Source organism: Rousettus aegyptiacus, unplaced genomic scaffold, assembly GCF_014176215.1.
Source record: "Rousettus aegyptiacus isolate mRouAeg1 unplaced genomic scaffold, mRouAeg1.p scaffold_m13_p_5, whole genome shotgun sequence".
Lineage (NCBI taxonomy): Eukaryota > Metazoa > Chordata > Mammalia > Chiroptera > Pteropodidae > Rousettus > Rousettus aegyptiacus.
In genome coordinates this window covers 3,953,176-3,972,991 of record NW_023416308.1, presented here as the reverse complement: position 1 = coordinate 3,972,991, position 19,816 = coordinate 3,953,176, and the positions used below count along the sequence as shown (strand labels likewise).

Here is a 19,816-nt window from a genome sequence, read left to right as displayed (position 1 = left end):
TTTACGCCCTTTTATATGGCTTACAACTATTTTTTTAAACGAGTATGCTCTTTGAAATTTTTTAATTAAAAAATTAAAAAGAATTCAATAAATAAATGTAAGACTGGGAAATGCCTACAATGAAGATATAAATGAATAAAGGACACAGCCGGTAATTCACAACAGAGAAAATACAATTAATAAACGTTTGAAAAGTGACTCAACCCTGCAAAAAACAGTACGCAGAGATTCTCCCTCTTTCCTGGAGGCTGCATTGTGCCTAAATTTCCATGGAACAGAAGTTTGGGATACTTATTGTACCGATTCTTTACAGAAAACAATGTTTTTTCCTTCTGGTCCAGGATCCAATACAGGATAACAAGTTACATTTAATAGTTATGTTTCTTTAACTAGTTTCTCATTCTTTCCTTGTCTTTTGTGACCACGACATTTTTGAAGAGCATAGGCCTGTTATTTTGCAGAACGTTTGTCCGTTTGGATCCGTCTGACGTTCCCATGAACGTCAGATCACGTGCTTTTTGGCAGGAACTGCACAGAAGTGATCCCGTGTTGTTCTCAGCGCGTGCTCACAAGACGCACACACTGGTGAGGGTCTGGTCACCTGGCTAAGGAGCATCTTCCATGTTTCTCCACTATACAGGTATTATTTTTTTCTTTGTGACTAATATGTATTTTGTCCTTCAATATCAAGTTGGTTATTTGGGGTATTTGCCTACCCACATAAACTTTAGAATCAGTTTGTTAACATCTATAATATAACTTGCAGGGATATTGATTGAGACTGCATTCATCTATAGACCATGTTGAGGAGAACCAGCATCTTGACAGTAGCGAGTCTACGTATCCATGAACATGGAATATCTGTCCATTTATTTAGTTCTTTTTGATTTCATTCATCAAAGTTTTGTAGTTTTTCTCAGATAGATCTTTGAATGTTGAATTAGCCTTACATATCTGAGATAAATATCTCTTTGTCGTGGTATACAATTCTTTTTACACATTGTTGGATTCGATTTGCTAATATTTTGTTTGTATATACTATTTCCAATCTATTTATGATACCTACTAGAAAAGGCAAAACTATAGGGCCATAAAAGAGGTAGTTTTCAGGGATTAGAAGGTGACTGACTAAAATGAGTAAGAGAGAACTTCTGGGGGTGAAGAAAATCTTGACTGTGGGGTAAGTTATATGACTGTAATACATATGTTGGAATTCGCCAAACCTTACACATATGAAGGGTGAATTTTATGTAAATCATACCTTAATAAATAGGACTTTGGCGGGGGGAAGCAAGTTTGAGTAATTTATATAACATAGCTTTTGTGAAAAACAAAAATTATATATATGCATTTGTATATGTTGTTACACACACAAAGAACAGAATGGGAAGATACACTAAACCATTTACAATATTAACAAAATGACAATGAGAGGAGCAATTCTTTTGAAATGGCATATATGTGCATCGTTTCATGTTACGAACCATGTTTTTCTAATTTTAAAGTAACATTACATTTTAAGGGGATAAATAATTCTCACTTGAGAGAGATAAAAATATTTACGGATGAAATGACAGGATATCTAGGATTTGCTTCAAGTTAACCCACGCCAGACAGAGCGGAGGGGCAGTGGGAACACAGCAGAAAGCAGAGTGGCCCAGAGGTGGCGGCTCTGGAGGCCGGCTGCACGGGGAGCCATCGCACTGCTCTTCTGCTTCTGCGCGTGCTTCGAGTTTTCCATGATAAAAGGCAGAATAAAAGGGAGAGTTACTTTAAAGAAAAATATTAAGAAAATAATATTACAGTGAAGCTACTAGTGTACAAATAAGCACAGTTTGGGGAACACTGGCCCAGAAATCTCAGAGAACTCATCTACCCACAAAACTGCCTTATAAAAAAACATGGTGGGTAATGTGCTTTTAATCTATCATTTAAGCTAAGAAAAATACTAGCTTGTGTGAAACGAAGGATGTGTTGACGTTCAGAGTCATTACATATGCAATTCCTGCTTTGTAAGCTCATTAAAAACCACTTGAATAAGGACCCTCGGAGAGGAGCAGCAATTTCCTTTTCTGTTTTGCTCGCTGCCCTCTCCTCCAGCTCTGGAGCACCGACGGGCCCACAGGAGGCGCTCAGGAGCTGTGTGCTGAGCTAACAAATGCCTCAGGTCATCAGTGAGCTGGCGTTTCCAATGGGCCTGCGCGGTGGCACTTACGAGCCAGCCCTCACGCAACCGCCTCTCTCTGCTCAGCTAGCCTGACTCAGCCAAAGCAGCGCCGAGCCGACGCTGTTCCCACCGACTTCCCCAGTGAAGTGGTCCACATTTGGGCTATTTCAGTCTCTTCTCTAAGCAAGTGTTCTGATGTCCAAAATAGCAGCTCTACCTTGACAGCACAAAACGCAGTCGTATTTCCTGTGTCTGAGGATTTCTCTCTGGCCTCCCACACAGACAGACTGCTGCTGCTAGAAGCGGAGAAGGTCATGCGGGAAAAAAGGAAGAGGAGGCTTCAGAAATTTCTGTGGACAAGACTTTTCAGAGAACAAAGAAGAGGGGGATGGGCGTGGTGAAGTGCTGCCTAGACCCCGCTTTCGAGCCAGGCCCCTTTGTCGCCAGCTTCTGGGACAGCCCTGAGCTGTCAGCCCCTTCAGGGGTCACTGCAGTGGAGCGACTTCTAGTCAGGGTCATGCCCCCTTTCCGGGATGGACCACCTCCAGTGACTGATGTGGAATTATAAAAGGACTGGTGATCTAGCCCAATATGGGACAAAATGCCAGCTCCAGAGTTCCTCATGAGGTGGTCGAGGCTGTCACTGGGCCCGCTTCATGGCTCAGCTTCTTGCTCTGCCCAGCCCTGCTTCCTTCCCCTCTTTTCCACAGGTGCTGTCCCAAGTGCCCGTCTTAAAAAACAACGTGCACACTAAACGCTCTAAGCTCGCTCCCCACAAAGCTGACCTGCAGTGGGACACATTCGATTACCACCGGAAGTTCTTAGAAAAGGCACGGGGAGATAGCAAGCCTTGGAGACTAGTTTGCATTTATACGCATCTGTATGTGAATTATGTAAGCAAATACACACGAATATATTTACATCCTCAAATACATACGCACATAGGTATCGCTGTTCTTCATCAAGAAGGCTACTGATGGTGTGGCTCTGGGGAGAGGGGGCCGTGACTGAGGGAGGCCAGTAACTACGCAGCAGCTCTGTATACAGGGCGCACACGTCACCTTGGTCTTTTTCACTCCCCGTGCTGAAAAGACAGCAGCTACTCTTCCCACAAGTCCGCTGGCAGCTCCGGTGCAGTCGAAGTGCATCCGCTGTCAGCTGCGAACAGCCTTAACTAGAGACACACAGACGGGAAGAGACCCCGCGGCCCCCTTGGCAGCCACTTACAGACCAGATGGCGTCTCAGTGCTGGGAAACACCTTTCTACGAAGCTCCTTAAACAATGGAGCGCTTCGGAGGACTGTGGAGAAGTCTAGAGGGATGTCTCAAACGAGAAAATTAAAATACGCAGAACGAGAAGATGTAGGGTGAAAAAGGCCTTCAGCAACTAAATGTGCCCGCCGGCCCATTTCAAAATGTGATGACGCCTGAAAATGCCTAACTGAGTGAAAAGAGGGTTCCCGCAGAACCCAAACAAATCGGAGTTTTTGCACATTTCTAACTTGTACATAGAGCTGTCATTTTTTAAAAAGAAAAGTTAATGTATTATTTTTGTTAAAATGACATGCTCATTTTTAGAAAATTCAGCAACATAGAAAAATAAAAAATATCCCCTAATTTACCAGTGAGGACTAATTCTAAGTGCCTGGACTAACTGGAGTTTTACGTTAGAATAATTCCAGCATAGCTCGCATCAGCTGAACGACACGGCAGGCTTCTCCACGTACAACAGCAAGGAGGATAAAGGATAAGGGGCAGGATGGGGGGCGGGGTTTAATTTTACTTAAATTTAACAGGAGAAAGAAAAATGGAAGTCAACAAAAGAAACTGGTTGAAAGTAAAAAAAAACTTTCTTTACCACAAAGATATATTCGATTCTAAGAGCTCCTACTAAGTTTATATACATTGCTTATGTAAAATTTCCAAGTAATATACACTTTTTAAAACATGAGATTAGCATCATTTTCTTAGGTATAAGTTAATTTTAACTTTAGACAATATGCAACATCCCCTGGCATAAAAGATGAGGAAGTCTGAGCACTTTCTCTTTCACCTTACTGCCTCCAATTTTGTCAGTCATATCATCTTTTTTCTCCTTTTTCTTTCCTTTTATCTCTTCGCCTTGCAAATCTTTTAAACTTACATTCACTAAATGATCAAAATTAGCATCAAGCAACATCGCATGTCTCCTAGTAGGGTACAATACAATTATAAATATATAGTCTTCCTGCTAAAAATGCCTAACCTGGATGCCATCAAGAAACATCAGACAAACCCCAAACGAAGAGTTTATACAACATAACCTGCCTGTTCTTCTAAAAAAAGTCAAGTCATGAAAGGCAGAGGAACTATTCTAGATTAAAGAAGATTAAAGAGACCTGAAAACTCAGTGTATGGAATGTATGATCCCGGACTGGAGCCTGAAACAGAGAGAAAAAGAGGAAAAAAACTATAAAGAATTATTGCTGGGCCAACTGCCTGAACAGGAATGTCGTTTGCACATTAGATAACAGTGTTAAACTTCCGGAGTTTGAATACCACTGTAGTTAAGCAAAAACAAGTCCCTAGAGCATATGAGCATTCTATGTTCTATTTTTACTTTTGCAAAATTTGAAGTCATCTCCAAAAAAACCAAAAAGTTAAAAACACAATTCTACTCCGTGTCTGTAACTCCCTGAACTGTTAGCTTTGGTTGTCTATCCGCTTGGATTTAATTCTCACCAGCAGTCCTTTTACCAGTTTCTCTGTAGCTAAATTCCGTATTCCGATTGGCCAGCTTTTATCATCGAGTAGCTTCCAGGACTCACAGATGCTACAGCTTTCATGTTTCTTCCACGTTTGAGAACCTCTGCCTACCCTCTCATCTGAATGCTGCTGCTGGGAGAGGATGCTCTTCGTCCTGTTTTCTGTCCCTCAGAACTTCGGAAAGAGCACAGCAAAGTTTTCTGGTGTTGGATGTGACTGCAGTGGGTTGGTTTTTTACCTTTTAATAAGGAATCTGCTTTTTTCTGCCTGAGCACCTGAGCAGTAATCTTGAAGTTCAAGAAGAATCAGGGTAGTTTTTTGGTGTCATTTACTTTGGACCAATTCCCCCTTCCCTGTGTGAACTCATTTTCAGCAAGAAGGACACAACCCGCTATCTCCTTCCCATCTGCAGATTCGGTTCTTCCTTCGCTTGGGGAAAGCTTCCTAGCTACCCCTCACACTTTCTTCTGCTGCATTTGCTCTCTGCGTCAGGGATGCCAGTCACACTTGTCCGGATTACCTCTGTCCTCCACGGTTATCATCTTTCCACTAACTCTTCAATCTCTTCGCTGTTTCCTCTTTATTTACTACGACTGGCTCAAGCCTCGCCTTTATATTTTTAGAAATGGTCATGAGGTTCCCTTCTGTTTCTGATTTATTTCCTGGCTCTGATATAATGTGGTTTTGATCTTCGATTTGTTCTTTAACTCTTCACTCTTTGTTCAATTTGTATCACTTTCTCATTCTCCTCTTTGAACGGCTGTTTTATTTAAGTCACTTAAGTTTTTATATAAAATCACTCTTTACTTTGCATGATATGATTATTTTCTTATACTCAACATCCTCATCTCTCTCTGGTTTCCTGTGTCCCTTTTTTCATCTTTTTGGTACAATTTGTATCCAACCGTTCCTCTTATTATGGGCATCTCTACCTAGACTTTCATGTGTAATGTAAATGAATTATTCTTACTCTATCTAAGACCTCCCACCTGCACCTCCGAGCTACGGCTGGAAGGCTGGGCACCGTAGTGTGCACACATTTCTGTAGCCAGAGGGCCCTGGGGCGAGGCTGGGGCCCATGCTTCCCAAGAGTTTCCTTCTCCTGGCCTGTGTCTCACTCGCTGCCTCTGGACAGAGGTGCTCCTGCTCCCAGGAGGGTGTCCTCAGGCTTCGGCCACAGACGGACATCATAAGCTGGTTCTCCCAACACCTACTCTCAGGTCCTTTGTTGCTTTCAGTCCCTAGAGACAGGAACGCAGCCTCGTTATGGTTGGAGGTGGGTGGGTGACACTGTTTTAGAGATCTGAACTTTCCTCTCTCCTAATATTAAAAGACAAAACCATGTGATGGGGGAGCCCTCCACCTTCCCCCACCTCTGCCTTCCCCCTGCTTCTTCCTGGAAAGGTCTGCAGTGCCTGGAGGAACAGCAAGAGAATGAAAACCACAGGCCAAGGACAGCAGCAGAGCAGAGAGAGAAGCCAGTTCCCTAAGGACGTTCCTGAGGGCTGGACCCACTGGGACCGTCTACCTGTGGACTTACCGCGTCTGAGAAAAAGGCCACCCGTTCCCACCACCTCCGTCTAGCTAAGCTGCTCTGCTGGACAGACTGGAGGGTGACACCCAGCAGTTGTTCCTCCTTCTGGTAGAACCCTGAGATGGCAGCAGAGGGCTTCTGGCATCAAAGATTTTTCCTTGACTCTTTCCCCACGCTGCCTACTCACTTCCTCACTCCAATTTTCTCCAACCTGGATCGGGCAACAGGATGGGGAGGATTAGAGTGAAAATTCTAAGGAGTCTGCTATTTGTTTCTTTTCTCTTACCACTGCAAAGTGTCAAATGGAGTCAAACCTCATTTTTTTTTTCTTGGTTGTCAATTTTAATGTTGACAGTATGACGTTGATTGGCTCTGCTGGATTTCCTGGAGACATATTTTAATAATCAGAAAGTGTGCTCATTTCAGTCAGGTACTGAGAGAGATTCTGCGGATCCAGCTTCGCTCAGCCCTTCTTGCCCAGAAGTCCCCTGAGCCCAGATTGGAATTATGATGGCTGATGAACACTATTTTTCCAAAATAAAACATGACAAGCTAAAAATAGCATTCCCGTTCTAAACATTCATGCCTGGGAATTCAGGCTTATTTAAAAGGCAGGTAATTATTCCTGGATCAATTTAGATGATAACCCCAGTTTTTTGTATACTGCATCTGCTATAACCTCTGTCAGGAAGAACTGCTGGTAAAAAACACAGCACTGAGTCTCTAACCCCCGTCCAGTTTCCACAGGCGAACTGTAACCTCATTTTATAAATAACTGGGGGCAAGGGGGGAGAATCAGTACTGTTCCCATAGTGACAGCTGAGTGCAAGTGCAATCCTCACAAAGGGGACACATGTGAGGTCTGAGGAGCATCAGACGTCTCTCAATGGACTACCTAAGATGACTACTTGAAGAGAAGAACTCACCCTACTGGGATTATTTCTAGTATTCTCTATGAAAAGAAATACGCTGTACGGGTTCCTTCCATCGTAAAACCACGTGACCTGCCTGGACCCGCACCGTGTGCTTCTACCGTCCACGCACGGCAAATGCCCCGCTCATGCGGTGACCAGGTTTCGGGCAACCACAGCTCTTGGCGACGAAGCTATAACCTGGAAGTAGCTGGACTCGGGCAAGAAAGTCCCAAGAGCGGTCACCAAGCCTCTGCACCTCGTCTGTGAAACGGGACCCGGGGCCCTGGCTAAAACGAGACGCTCAGCGCGCCATTCGTGCACTCACTCCACCTACACGCGACGCGCTACGGCTCCTACCACCTCCGAGCCGGCGTGGGAGAGAGGCCCAGGAAACAACCGCGACACGGTGCTCTGAGTGTCGCGGACGGAGAGCAGTGGCGACTGCCACACGGACGCAGAGATGAGATGTGAGGACATCTCGGGTGGGCCTCCGACGACGAGGAAAAGCTCACCGAACAGGGAAGGGAGCGGAGCGGTAAACGCAGATGCGTGACTGGAAGTGACCGGTGGCAGGGGATGCAGAGGGACAAGCGCCAGCCCCGAGGAAGAACTCAGACGCGGCGGGTCGGGGATGCGGCCGGCGGCGCCGAGCGCTCCCGGAGGGGGCAAGGAAGCCGCGCGTCTGGACCTTCACTACGTCGAGTGACATCTCCAGCACAAGCCACTTCAGGTGGGCGCTGCTGCTGGCTGGGAAAAAGCAGACTGCAGGAGGCCGGGAAGGAAAAGGGGGGTGAAAAGTAGAGGCCGAAAATAGAATACTCTTTAAAATTTAGAAGTAAAGATAAGAGAAAGTTGAGATTGTAAATGCGAACAATGTGGCAAGATTTAGAACTGCTTTTAAGGGAATGAGAAGGGTTTCTCGACCCCCAGAAGATACTCAGGGGCCGTTAGTGCAGCAGCTCCGGGCGGGAATGCAGACTCCAGGAGGCAGTGTGAACGGAGGAGGGGGACGTAAACACCTGACACAAACGGGTAAACGAAGCGTGGCCCGTCCACGCACCGGGGTGTGACCCGGCCACAGAAAGGAACGGAGCGCTGACACGCTACAATGCAGTGGGGGGCGGGGACCCTGAAAAACATGATGCTGAGCGAGGCTGGACACCAAAGGCCACCTACTGTGTGATCCCACTGATACGAAATGTCCAAACGGTCAAGGCCATAGAGACAAAAACTAGACGAGTGGCTGCCAGGGGCGGGGTGAGGGCGCGCGGCATGACTGAGTGGGTGCGGGGTTTCCTTTCGGGGTGATGAGGTGTTCTGCAACAGGAGCTGGTGGCTGTAAAGCACTGTGATTGTACCAAACGCCACCAAGCTGCACGGTGTAAAATGGTTAAAACAGTAAATTGTTACGTATGTTTCAACACGCACACACACAAGCAATGCGAAACGGCGGGAAACTCGTAGGGCCGTCGGGCGGGAAGCAACGCGAGAGTGACTGGTCAACAGCAATCACAGCGACAATCTTCCTAAGAGTCAGTCATCAAAAAAGATAAATGATGTCAACTATGAGGTGGAACCACATGAAACTGTGGAACAAGGGCAATTTGGTTCAATCTAATCTGTTCTCTTTTTAAGAGAAAGGCACTCTATGTGACACGTTATAAAGATTTCTGTCACTGTGGATGCCAGGTAAATCGAGCCCTTCTTTATCTCACAACGCTAACTGATCCTGGTTGTCGCTCCCCACCACCCCTTAAACTGAAAGATCCCACCTGGGGAAGGCGACTTGAAGAAGTTCTCGCTGGCCAGGAGGATGCCCGGCAGGGAGCAGACGAGCGGCACGCACGGAGGCTCTGCTTCTGGCGTTGCCAGCTCCGCTCCAGAGGACTCAAGCACGCGGGCGCTCCTCTCGAGCCATGCCCTGCTTCTCCACAGGGGCACGCGATGCCCAGCTGCCCATCAAGTGAAATGAGGGTCTCTAGTGAAGCCGGGGAACTCTTATCATTCCACACCTTCCGCCGACCAGTCCTGCTCACTACTAGACATCTTAGTTTCAGAGTTTCCTACATTACCATTTTAAGGTGATAAGAAAATGTTTGAACCCATGGAGGGGAAAAAGAATATTCTACAAAACTACTGTCATAGAGAGACAGGGACACCTTTATTTCCACAAATAACCTCACCTCCAAATGACAAACAGGAAGTGAAACAGCCCTCATCATGCAAGAGGCATCTCAAGTACAAGTCTTTGGCCAATGATCCCAGTGAGAATCTTAAGATGCAGAACAGATTCTGGCATGTCTTGGGTTTGCTATGCAAAATAAATATTTGAGGCAGAAAAAATATACGCCAGTAGAATCGAGAGTGCATTCTATAGCACTGTTTGAGCCCACCCACCCCAGATATTGTTTTTTTATCTTAACGACAATAATTATGAAGTACGTAGAAATCGGTTCGATGCTCAGTACAGGGGAGCACAGGGAAACTGGCTTCTGCGTCAGTCCGACGCGAGTTCAGACTTCAGCTCCTCCGCCAGCTCCTCCGCCTCGGCTCTCTCCCGAGTAAAGCACGGCCTAGCCGTGTCCCTCGCAAGTTACTTCACTTGTAAGCCTCAGCTTCCTCGTCTACAAATCACCTTACTGTCCCAGGGTGTGCTGTGAGGACTCTGTGACACGTGGCACGGCAATCGGCTCACAAAACGGCCAGGGAATCACGGTGCTACTAAACAAGGGACTCGGGGGGGACTCCGGTCCCAGGTCAGTGTTCGCCCCATGTCAATCTAGGCGTTGCGGTGTTAATCTTTAGAACGAAACACTAAATATTTCTATAGTATTACAATTAAAAGTCTTTTTTTTTTTTTAAATAGGGTTTCTGTCGAACACCAGCTCTGTAGTGTATTTCTGAGCATAATTGATCAATAGTTTGACTAGATTATAAAGAGTAATGAAGTTTCACTTCGCTCTTTCACCTAAGCAAGCAGTGATTCCTGGAGATTATACACAAGAATGCAGCCGCTGAATTCATCAGTCTTCTTTGGACTAAGGCTGCTTCTCAGGAATGTTAAATGAGCGCTTCTCTCCACACTTCTGAAATTATACACATGTCAAAGGAAGGATCGCCTAGAATCTTTCCTGGTAATCGATAACAGTGAGGATCTCTGGCATGGACGCCTCGTATGCTCTCACGCAAGCCCGCCCGTCCTCTCCTGAGCAAAACACAGAAAGCTGCAAAGGGCGTAACAACCCCATTCTTTAAAGAGAAGTTATTTGCTCAGTTGTTCCTTGCAGATGCTGTTTCCCAACACCCTTTACATCACCGATTTTCAGATTCTTAAGCACAAAACCTTTTCAAAAGGAAAGTAATTCCAATCACAATACGTAAAAGAGAAAGAGCTGGAGAAGGGACAGCGAGCCCTGGAAACCTCTGCCCACGCACCGTGATGTCTCTTTCCGAGTCCTTTCTGGTTCTGACTGACGGAAACAAAAATGTAATCAACAGCCCCGTGAGGGTCACGGCATGAGATGAGAGGGCGACATCCCTCCCACGTACGGAATCCACTCTCTCTGCTGGAGAAGTTCAACAAAATGAGATCAAAGATGGGAACAGACTCAGCACCAAGACGAGACCCGTCCCTTGCGAGCCTCAGACGCTGCGCTTGGATCTAGCCCGTGTTCCAGGCGCTCTGGTTTGTGCCCCGGGTGGGGGCCTCGCCGGGTCAAAGGGCTCCTACTTTTCATGAACTCCAATTTCTCACATGCTGATCAAAGGAGAGGCAGCGACCCTGTTAAGCCAACTCACTCCAATTCTTTTCCTGGCCCAAATCAGAAGAGGCAAACGCGTCTTGATACTATTCGCTGAATGAGGCTGAGCAAAGTACTATCCTCTTTGTCTCCCCGTTTCCTCTTTTACGAATAGGGATGATGATAATGCCACCTCCTAGGATTATTGTAAAGATTAATTTATTTGTGCCTGTCACACAGTAGGACCCAATGGATGTGAGAGACTACCACCAACGGCATCATCGTCATCCCGTAGTCTAGAGAGATGGGGCATCTCTTGTGTGAAGAAAATTGTGAAAAGCTATAATAACGCCTTTAAAGTCTGCTATCAGCTCTCCAAATCAGGTCTTGCCCTGACTGCACCGTGTCAATGGGCTCTCTATACAATCACCCCAAACTGCTCCATCCCAAGTGACAATTTCTGTTTGCAAAGTATGCTGGGGGGAAAATTTTTTCCCTTGACATGCAAAGCTGGAATTAATAACTAACTACACAGCAAAATTCTCTTAAGAATGTAATTCTGAGCTTCTGCACTGAGATCAGATGTGACTACAATCCAGCACTTTAACTGTTAAAGAATAAAAAGCAGGCTATAGCATTCTTTAAAATCAGTTTTGTTTTAGTATTTAATAAACTTGTCAGAAAGCTTTGTGACTTAAATACAGAAGCAAATGGGCTATGGCTAGCATTCATTCCAGGTGTAACACACATTTCAAATATCGACACATGAGTGCACACATGTACACAGTTCCACTAGGAAATGTTTTTAAAAATTTAAAGAGAAGCAGAGTTCTATTTAAAAACAGCTTCCAACCCTCACACCAAATCCATAATTTTGGGAGTCTGCTTCCTTAAAACCAATTTTGATAGAAGAAAAAAAAAAGTCAAGAGAAAATAGTTTTAAAATCCAAGCATAGTAGGAAGATTTTGTCCCTTTCCATTTAAATGCATTGCTATACGATCATCTCATAAAGATCTTCACTTCTACTTGCTTGCAAGTTCCCAGTGCTTTTTAAAGGTCCTGTCGACTCACTCCGACCCCAAGCCCAATAGCAGCGTGCTTGGAAACCAGGAGACACAACACAGGGAACGGACGTGAAATCCCATTTGGAAAGACCCCGCCACACCGGGCTCATCTCTGAGCTGCCTGCCCTCCGGGCAGCGCCCTGCCGGCCGCAGACTTCAACGGCAGCGCCGGGATCGCCCGCCCAAGGCCCACTGACCTTCTGATGACTCGTGACTTCGTCCCGGCTTCTCCCCAGCTCCTCGGCAAGTTTCACGTTCTCCTCTTGCAATGCTGAAAGCTGCTGGGACTTCTGAGCGGCTGCCTGCTTTAGGGTTTCTCTGCAAGGACAGTGAGTGCAGGGTTACCATAGAAACAAGACAGGCAAGGAAACTGTGGGAGACGACCAGCTTCACAGCACTGAGGAAAATATATCTGGGTCACGTGCCTGATAGGATCTATTATAACAGGAGGCAGTGTTATCTACATACAGGAGGGGCTCAATGGCTTTAACTTCTCAGGAGGACTGTCGCCCACAATTATTAGGATTTTTTAAACCTAATAAACATTACCTCCAGCCTTCACCACCCACACTTACCTTACTTCTAACCGCTCCCTATACAAAAAGCAGTGTAACTACAAAATAAATGACCAGTGAAATGGTCACTTTGCCTCTTGTCTTTGGGACTATTTCTATTAAAAAATCCTACCAAAACCTACTATTTTGACAAAGGGATTTACGCTGCTGCAAGGTACTCTGCTCTAACTCCACAAATCTGTAATCCGTTAAGGTTTTTTTTCTGGCAGAAACCAAAATCTAATAGTTTCATCTGCCAGATTCTATCAGAATCAAGTGCTGCCATGAATCTAAGTATATATTTCAGACAAACAGGTGAAATCCAAAAGAAAATGCAGTTTTCTAGTTACATAACAGGTGCCTTATTTTTGCTGTATTCGTTCCATACTGCTAACTCATAATTAAAAGAAGCAAATAAAAATATAGCCTGCTGACCTATATTATATCAGCATACAAAATGTGAGCAGGGTAAGTATGTTTATCAAGCATCTTCCCATTATTAAAATTCATCCAAAATATGCATCTCAAATTATTATCCTTTTCACACGGATATTCAAAATACTTTATTTGATCACTGGATTTTAGTTTTATGCCATAGCAGGTTTTGATGCAATTATGACTTTTAAGTCTGTGCTGGCTAAACTCCATTCAGGGAGCTGTCATACGTGGCTGTATTCTGAATCCAGTCATCTGGGTATGAATCCATCTGCTGATGCATGAACACGTCTATTTTTAACTTCAATTGTCTAATGGGTGGCGGTGCTTGGCATCTTCATTTTTTTAAAAAATTTTTAACTCTCCATCCACCTATAATATGCCTACAGGGATGACCTCATGAAGATTTAGATGACTAAACTACGCGAAAATTCTCTTAGCACATTAAATTTGGCGTTTCACAGAGATGTTTATTTAGCAAGGGAAGAAAAATGAAGAGGAATTTTAGTCTCAGGTAATTAGTCACTTAAAATCCGGGAGGCTTGATTTTAATTATGGATCAAAATACACACACATCACAAAGTTCATCTTCTGTCTAAAGTCTATCAATTCTTGACAAATCAGAAGATTTTACTTACGATGAAATCATCATAAGCCAAACCTTTCCTTCCTAGGCGGTTACTGCCTGCATAGGGGGCTGTTTGGTCTCAGCGTTTGTGTGGCCTGTCAGGGATGCCTGGGACCCTCTTTTCTCTCTATTAAAGATTTTCATCTTTTAAAGTTTTTTAAATCCTTGATTTCTAGTAAAAGCCCACCGCACGGAAAATTAAAACAAAGAAGCTAAGAAATATCAAAATGTCCTAAATATTTGTTCAATGTTTTAAAATCTGCAACGCGCTTCCATATACGTTTTCTGTTAATTCTCAAAGCCTCAGGAGGCTCATGTTGCTATTAGGTTTTGAAGGTGAGAAAACTGAAATGCAGGGAACCGAGAAGACGTGTCCCGAACCACGTGGCCAGGAAGCGGTAGAAGAACCGGACTTAGAACTGGCAGAAGGGCCTCAGCTTTCACTCAGACACAGAAGCGCCTTTTCCCGTTGAGCGTGGCGGGTACAAGCACCTCACAGAGCAACGAGGCTCTAACAGCCCGACTCCCGGAAACACCCTACGAGGTGATTTTGAAAATACCTACAAATACATTTCTAACAATTTTTAAGCTACTTTTATTTTTATATGACAAGTTATGAAACAGAAAAGAAGAATGTGTTTTAAAACTGAAAGGTAAAATAAACATTGTTAATATTGACTCGCAAACATTCTACTTGTGAATCGCTCACAAGTCTATTAACTGCCATGCTAAATATATTCTAGATTTATCACTGTGCCAGGTGAGTCAAATCAAACATCAGAGTGCTTATATTGTTTTCCCTAAGATTCAATTTATATGAGAGAGAAACCCTTTTCTTCTCTTTCCGTCTGAAAACGGGAGCTGGCTAACCAAACTCAAGAGTTTTCCTAAAACCAGTCTAGTAGGAAGCATGGAGGAAAAGGACCATCAGCACTACGTGCTGGTTCCCACACTGCCGAGGGCGATGTTCCGGGGGCGACAGTTCCCATGAGACCTCCTGGGTCTGTGCTGGTGTCCCTTTTCCTCCAGGAGCTGTGGTCCTGCCTGGTGAGGGGACATGGGACCAGCTCCGGAGGCCACGGAGAGCCGCATGTGCATGCCGAACCACAGAGCGAATGCAGCTCACGCTCCAGCTCTCTGCACTGGGCAACCAAGGAACAGGGAAATGAGTGCTTTTTCTTCCTTTCCTTCCTTTTCCTTTGAAGGGGCCTTTCTTGAAGTCAGGGGGAGGGCGTGGTGAAGGGAGATGGAGGGATGATGGAGGGCTGGGGGGGAGGGAGGGATGGTAGGGAGTAAGGGAGGGAAGGGCTGGGGAGGGAGGGCGGAAGGAGGGTGTAGGGGGAGGTGGGAGGGAGGGCTTGAGGTAGGGATGGGATTGGAGTGTACTGCGGGTCGGCTTTGGCGGGTGATTATGGTTCTATTTCTTTCTTTCTTTCCTTTCTTCTTCTTTCTTTCTTTCTTTCTTTCTTTCTTCTTCTTTCTTTCTCTCTCTCTCTCTCTCTTTTCTTTCTTTCTTTCTTTCTTTCTTTCTCTCTCTCTCTCTCTCTTCTTTCTTTCTTTCTTTCTTTTTTTTTCAGAAGCACCATTCCCATTACATAGCACATTTATATCAGATGGTCCTTGTCACGTGGCCACATCTACGGCAGGACACTCTGAGTCACTGAGGGCAGGGGCTCATTCAGCCTACTCTTCAGACCTCCCCTGCCAGCTCCTGGTATATGTCAAGTGACAGACAGACGACCTGCTTCTCTCAGGTCTGGTGAGCCAGAAAGGTGAGAGACAAAAGCAGCCCAGGCCTGTCCACCCTGTGGCCCGCCTCCTCCTCGCCTCCACCACTCCCTCGGGGACCAGAGGTCTGGGGAGAGCGGCTCCAGGCAGGAAGACAGGCCAAGCTCCGAGGGACGGCAGTGGGGGCTGTGATCTTTTGTTCCTGATTCTCAGTTTCTACAGACAAGGGACTAAGCTTTCATTATTCAGTGGGATTCTTCAAGAAACAGGGCACGAAACACAACTGATCTCTTTCTAGAGGTGAAGCCACCCACACTGATTGGGGGTGGGTGACACGACAGAAAGATTCAGTAAGGATGCTGAACACTTTACTAGATCAATGTAATGACTAGACAAGAGACTTCTTCCTCTAGCAAGAAAGAGGAATTTCATCCAACTCCTGAGCTCTGGCCCAGCCCCTCCACTACCTAGGACAGCCCCAGAAGCGGGGAGGCTGCCTAAGGAATCTCCCGCTGCTCAGAGCCTCCCTCACCAGCTGCCCTGGTGACACAAATGAACTAAAGTCAACTTAAAGTGCTCCAGATGTTTTATGTTAGCATAATTACTTGTGTCACAGGGGAAAAACTCTGAACTGTAGTGAACCCACCCTCTGCATCGATTCCGAATTCATTCTTCCCATCGCAGTACCCACTGTCTGCATTACTGGGCTTTGGTAGGCGAAGAAATTTAAGCCTCTCCTGATGGCCATAAGCACAATTGTAAATTTATAGATCTGTGTACATGGTATTGTTGGGAACTACTTAAATGCCATCTAGAAAAGTATCATTAAAATTTAGACTGAGGACAGACTCATCAGCCTCGTGAGTAGCTCGGGAGAGATGATTTCGAGGAGGATTTTAAGAACTCTCGGAAGAACCAGATATACACTAGTTCAATTCAAGTTCGACCAACAGATAGTACTGAAGATGGTGACTCAGGAATGGACGTTTAGAATGGATGCTTTTTTTTTTTTTAATTTTTGACCCTCATCTATTTGTTTGATAAGAACTAGAAATAAATAATATAAACCCTTGGTGGGCGGGAACCACAGGTAATTCATCTTTGTATCCTTTCTAGCTTAACTGCACCTAGTGTGAAGGACATACTCGAATGTTCACCAGATTCATTGGCTTTAAATTTTTAGCTTCATACAGATGATGCTGTCTAGCGATCAGAATAGAAGAGCAAAATGAAACCTACACTCTATCATTAAAAATGCCAGATAAATAACCATCTGCAATAATTACAATGACCAAACTAGAAGGTGGTGACAAGGGCACCTGGATGGCCCCTCTGCCTGAAGTCCAGGTAACAGCCACATGTGTAAATCTTGATTAGAAAAAGTCTTCCGAAATTCTGCTCTTTTAATTTTCATGCCAGAAGATTTGATTTCTCTTAAAATTAAGATCACCAATAACCTTAGTAATGCTTTCTTTTCTATAGAAAATATTTTGAGGGATTTATTAATAAAAGGCTATTGTATAAGCATACTACTTTAGAAATACTCTGATTTCACTTGTATTTTTGTAAAGCTATACAAAGTCGCATTTCAATCTCAAACGTCCTAACCATCGGCCAGCACCATGTCATCATTTTGATCCGTTACCTTACCTATAGTTCTGACATGACAGTGATTATAGGGCTTACGTCTCAGGTGTGCATTAGCATTTGGGGGACAGGAGGGTGACAATTACTTTTTACTCTATGTACTTGTCAAGTATTTTTTAAGTAGCCCTGTTTTTACTTTGGTGATTTTAAATAAGTTTCACAACTTCTCTCCAAGGAGATAAACTTACATTTCTCTCCTGAATTCTTCCATTTTTTGATTCTCTACAGTCAGAAGTTCTTTTGATTTATTCAGCTCCTCCACATTTTTCAAGTTGTTTTCCTTAAGTGTATCCAACTTAAAGACCAAGAGAAAAAAACTGGATGAAATTATTTCACTTTCCAATGACATGACTGGACAAAGACAAATTATTCATGAAAATGTGCATTAAAAATAAGTCACCCGCCAAAAAATAAAAATCACCTGGGTGAAGAGATGACAAATGACCAAGTCTGTTACAGACTGCAAACCTCACCATTATATTTAGTCAGACATTTCCTATATACCTGGCCACAATGTCAAACTAAATTGCTTCAGAAACCGAGTTTCCTTTCACCTTGTGTATAATTCTCAATATGTATCATTGAACTTGTTATTCAAGTATGAAGCATCTTTTAAAAAACAAATAAATCGAAAAGCATAATGTCAGTAAGGATTATTCTCTATATGAAAAAAAAAAACCCTTTCCTTCCCATAGGTTAGCAATTTAGGATACAATGTTTTTCAACGTCAGTACTAAATTTACATAGTCCTCATGAAAAACGATTTGAATCAAAATATTTGTACATGGGAAACGATTTACCCATGTGAACGTCAATCTGAAAAGGAAAAGGCCACGTAGCGAAGCTGAAACGCATTCACACATGTTCACACTCACACGTCCAGCCTCATCGCCTGCCCACAGGGGCCTGGCCCTGGTGGGAAACCCAGATGGTCACGGGAGTGAGAGGGCATGTGACCAACCGCAGGGCCCGGCAGGGGGCGGGAGCTCTGTGTGCGGAGCCCCCGCCAAGGACGGGGGCGTTTTACGGGCCATCCCATCACGCGGGGTGTGCTCCCGGTGCCAGGCTGGCTGTCTGGGACTTGTGCGGTTATCACCTACAGCCAGAGGTACTTTTGCCATGTCACATGTCAGCAGTCAGGAGTCCTAGAAAGTGTCTTGCTAGTTTTTACATCTCCATCTTCCTTTTAATGCCCTCTAACATTCTAGATTTGCAAGATGAGAAAAACAAAATATCACAATGAGTCTAAACAACGAGTCACGCAGTCCTGCGTTCAGGCTGTAACAAAGACACCAGGCGTCACGTTACAGAAGCATGCGACTCTGCCCGACTCTGCCCTCAAAGGTTAGAGACATTCCCTACAATCTTCTCATTTACTTCAGCTTCTAATTTTGATTATCATCTATAATTTTTTAATGCTTTTATATTTTTAGCTTAAGTCATTTTCTCTTAGGACTGTCAGTTCTATAAATGTACTCCCTTCTACGTCAAGTTTTATTTACCTATAATTCTCTCTCAAAATAGTCAGGTCTTTCACAGATTTCCATCTTTGACCTTCCATAACGAGAAAGCCCAGTCTTTAGAGTAGCCATTCAAAGTGGCTATCGCCTCCCCTGCTTTAATTCCTAAGACCTTACCTGCCTATCCCTTTAAAAAGCTTCTGAAGTTCTACAGAAAGTCATATAACTATTCCTGCTTAGGATTTAGGTGATATCTTTCCAAAGCAAGAAAGGGTCGGTATGAGCTGGGAGGGTGGAAGGAGGAAATCAAACAAGGGTGCAAGAGTGAGAAATGGTGCTTTTGGACAGAACCTAAATTATTTTGACACCACAAATGTGTTTAAGACCCAGAAGAAACTAATATAAGATGACAGCTTAGGGAGCCAGTACTGAACCAGGCCAGGAAAAGGCCTACGTCAAACTCAGGACTAAGGAAAGGATTTTAGTGGCTCAAAGTGGGGAGAGATTGAGGGGAAAAAAAATGTATGTGATTTAAGATAAAAGATACAAAAAAATACACAATGTTATCAGTATCTTCCCTCATTAATTGTCACTGAACAATTACCATAAAAAGCCACGCTATTCGGGTTTTCCCCTCGTTCTTTAAAGGCTGACCCTACTAAATAAGTAATGAAGTAATACGCTTTATTTTAACATCGTTGTGGTTCTGGCGTACATTCGACCCCACTAATGTAGGTCAAACCCATATGAGGTCACACTTCAAAAAATAAATAACCCTGAGTTAGTGACCAAACATCGCAGGAAGTCGATAAGCTGTCCTCTGTACAAAAAGCCATTTAAATCTGATTACTTCATTCTGTAGTTTTTCATTTGTTTGCTTGGTATCCTCCAAGGAGGCCAGAGTTTCGGTCTTCTCTTTAGTCATCTGTTCCATTATCTGCATGGCGTCCTCTGCTGTCTGAGTGGCCTAAGTACAAGAAAGCTCCGTGAGAAGTGAGGACACCCCCAGAAGCCGCAGCAGGCTGATCCCCGGGCTGTGTGGTTAGGGAGTCACACAGGAAGGATGGGCCTGCCACCAGCCCAACAGCAAAACGAATAGGCTAAGACGCGAAAGGTCTTTACGCCCGCGTAAAATAAGGCGACACACCCTTTTCAGGCTATTTTTCAATAAGCCAATTGTCATATGCAATTTGCATAAT

General features: G+C 44.4%; 1 protein-coding gene across 20 annotated transcripts in view; it reads right to left on the bottom strand.

Moving 5' to 3' along the window:
* CLIP1 (CAP-Gly domain containing linker protein 1) overlaps positions 1–19,816 on the bottom strand; it is a 106,408-nt gene that overhangs the window by 11,639 nt on the left and 74,953 nt on the right. For all 20 annotated transcript variants that reach the window (XM_016153793.2, XM_036221785.1, XM_036221789.1 and 17 more), the window contains 3 exons: positions 19,468–19,584; positions 17,346–17,452; positions 12,363–12,483 (listed from right to left, as the gene is read on the bottom strand). In XM_016153793.2, coding sequence (XP_016009279.2) covers positions 12,363–12,483; positions 17,346–17,452; positions 19,468–19,584 — 345 coding nt within the window. The remainder of the gene's footprint in view (positions 1–12,362; positions 12,484–17,345; positions 17,453–19,467; positions 19,585–19,816) is intronic.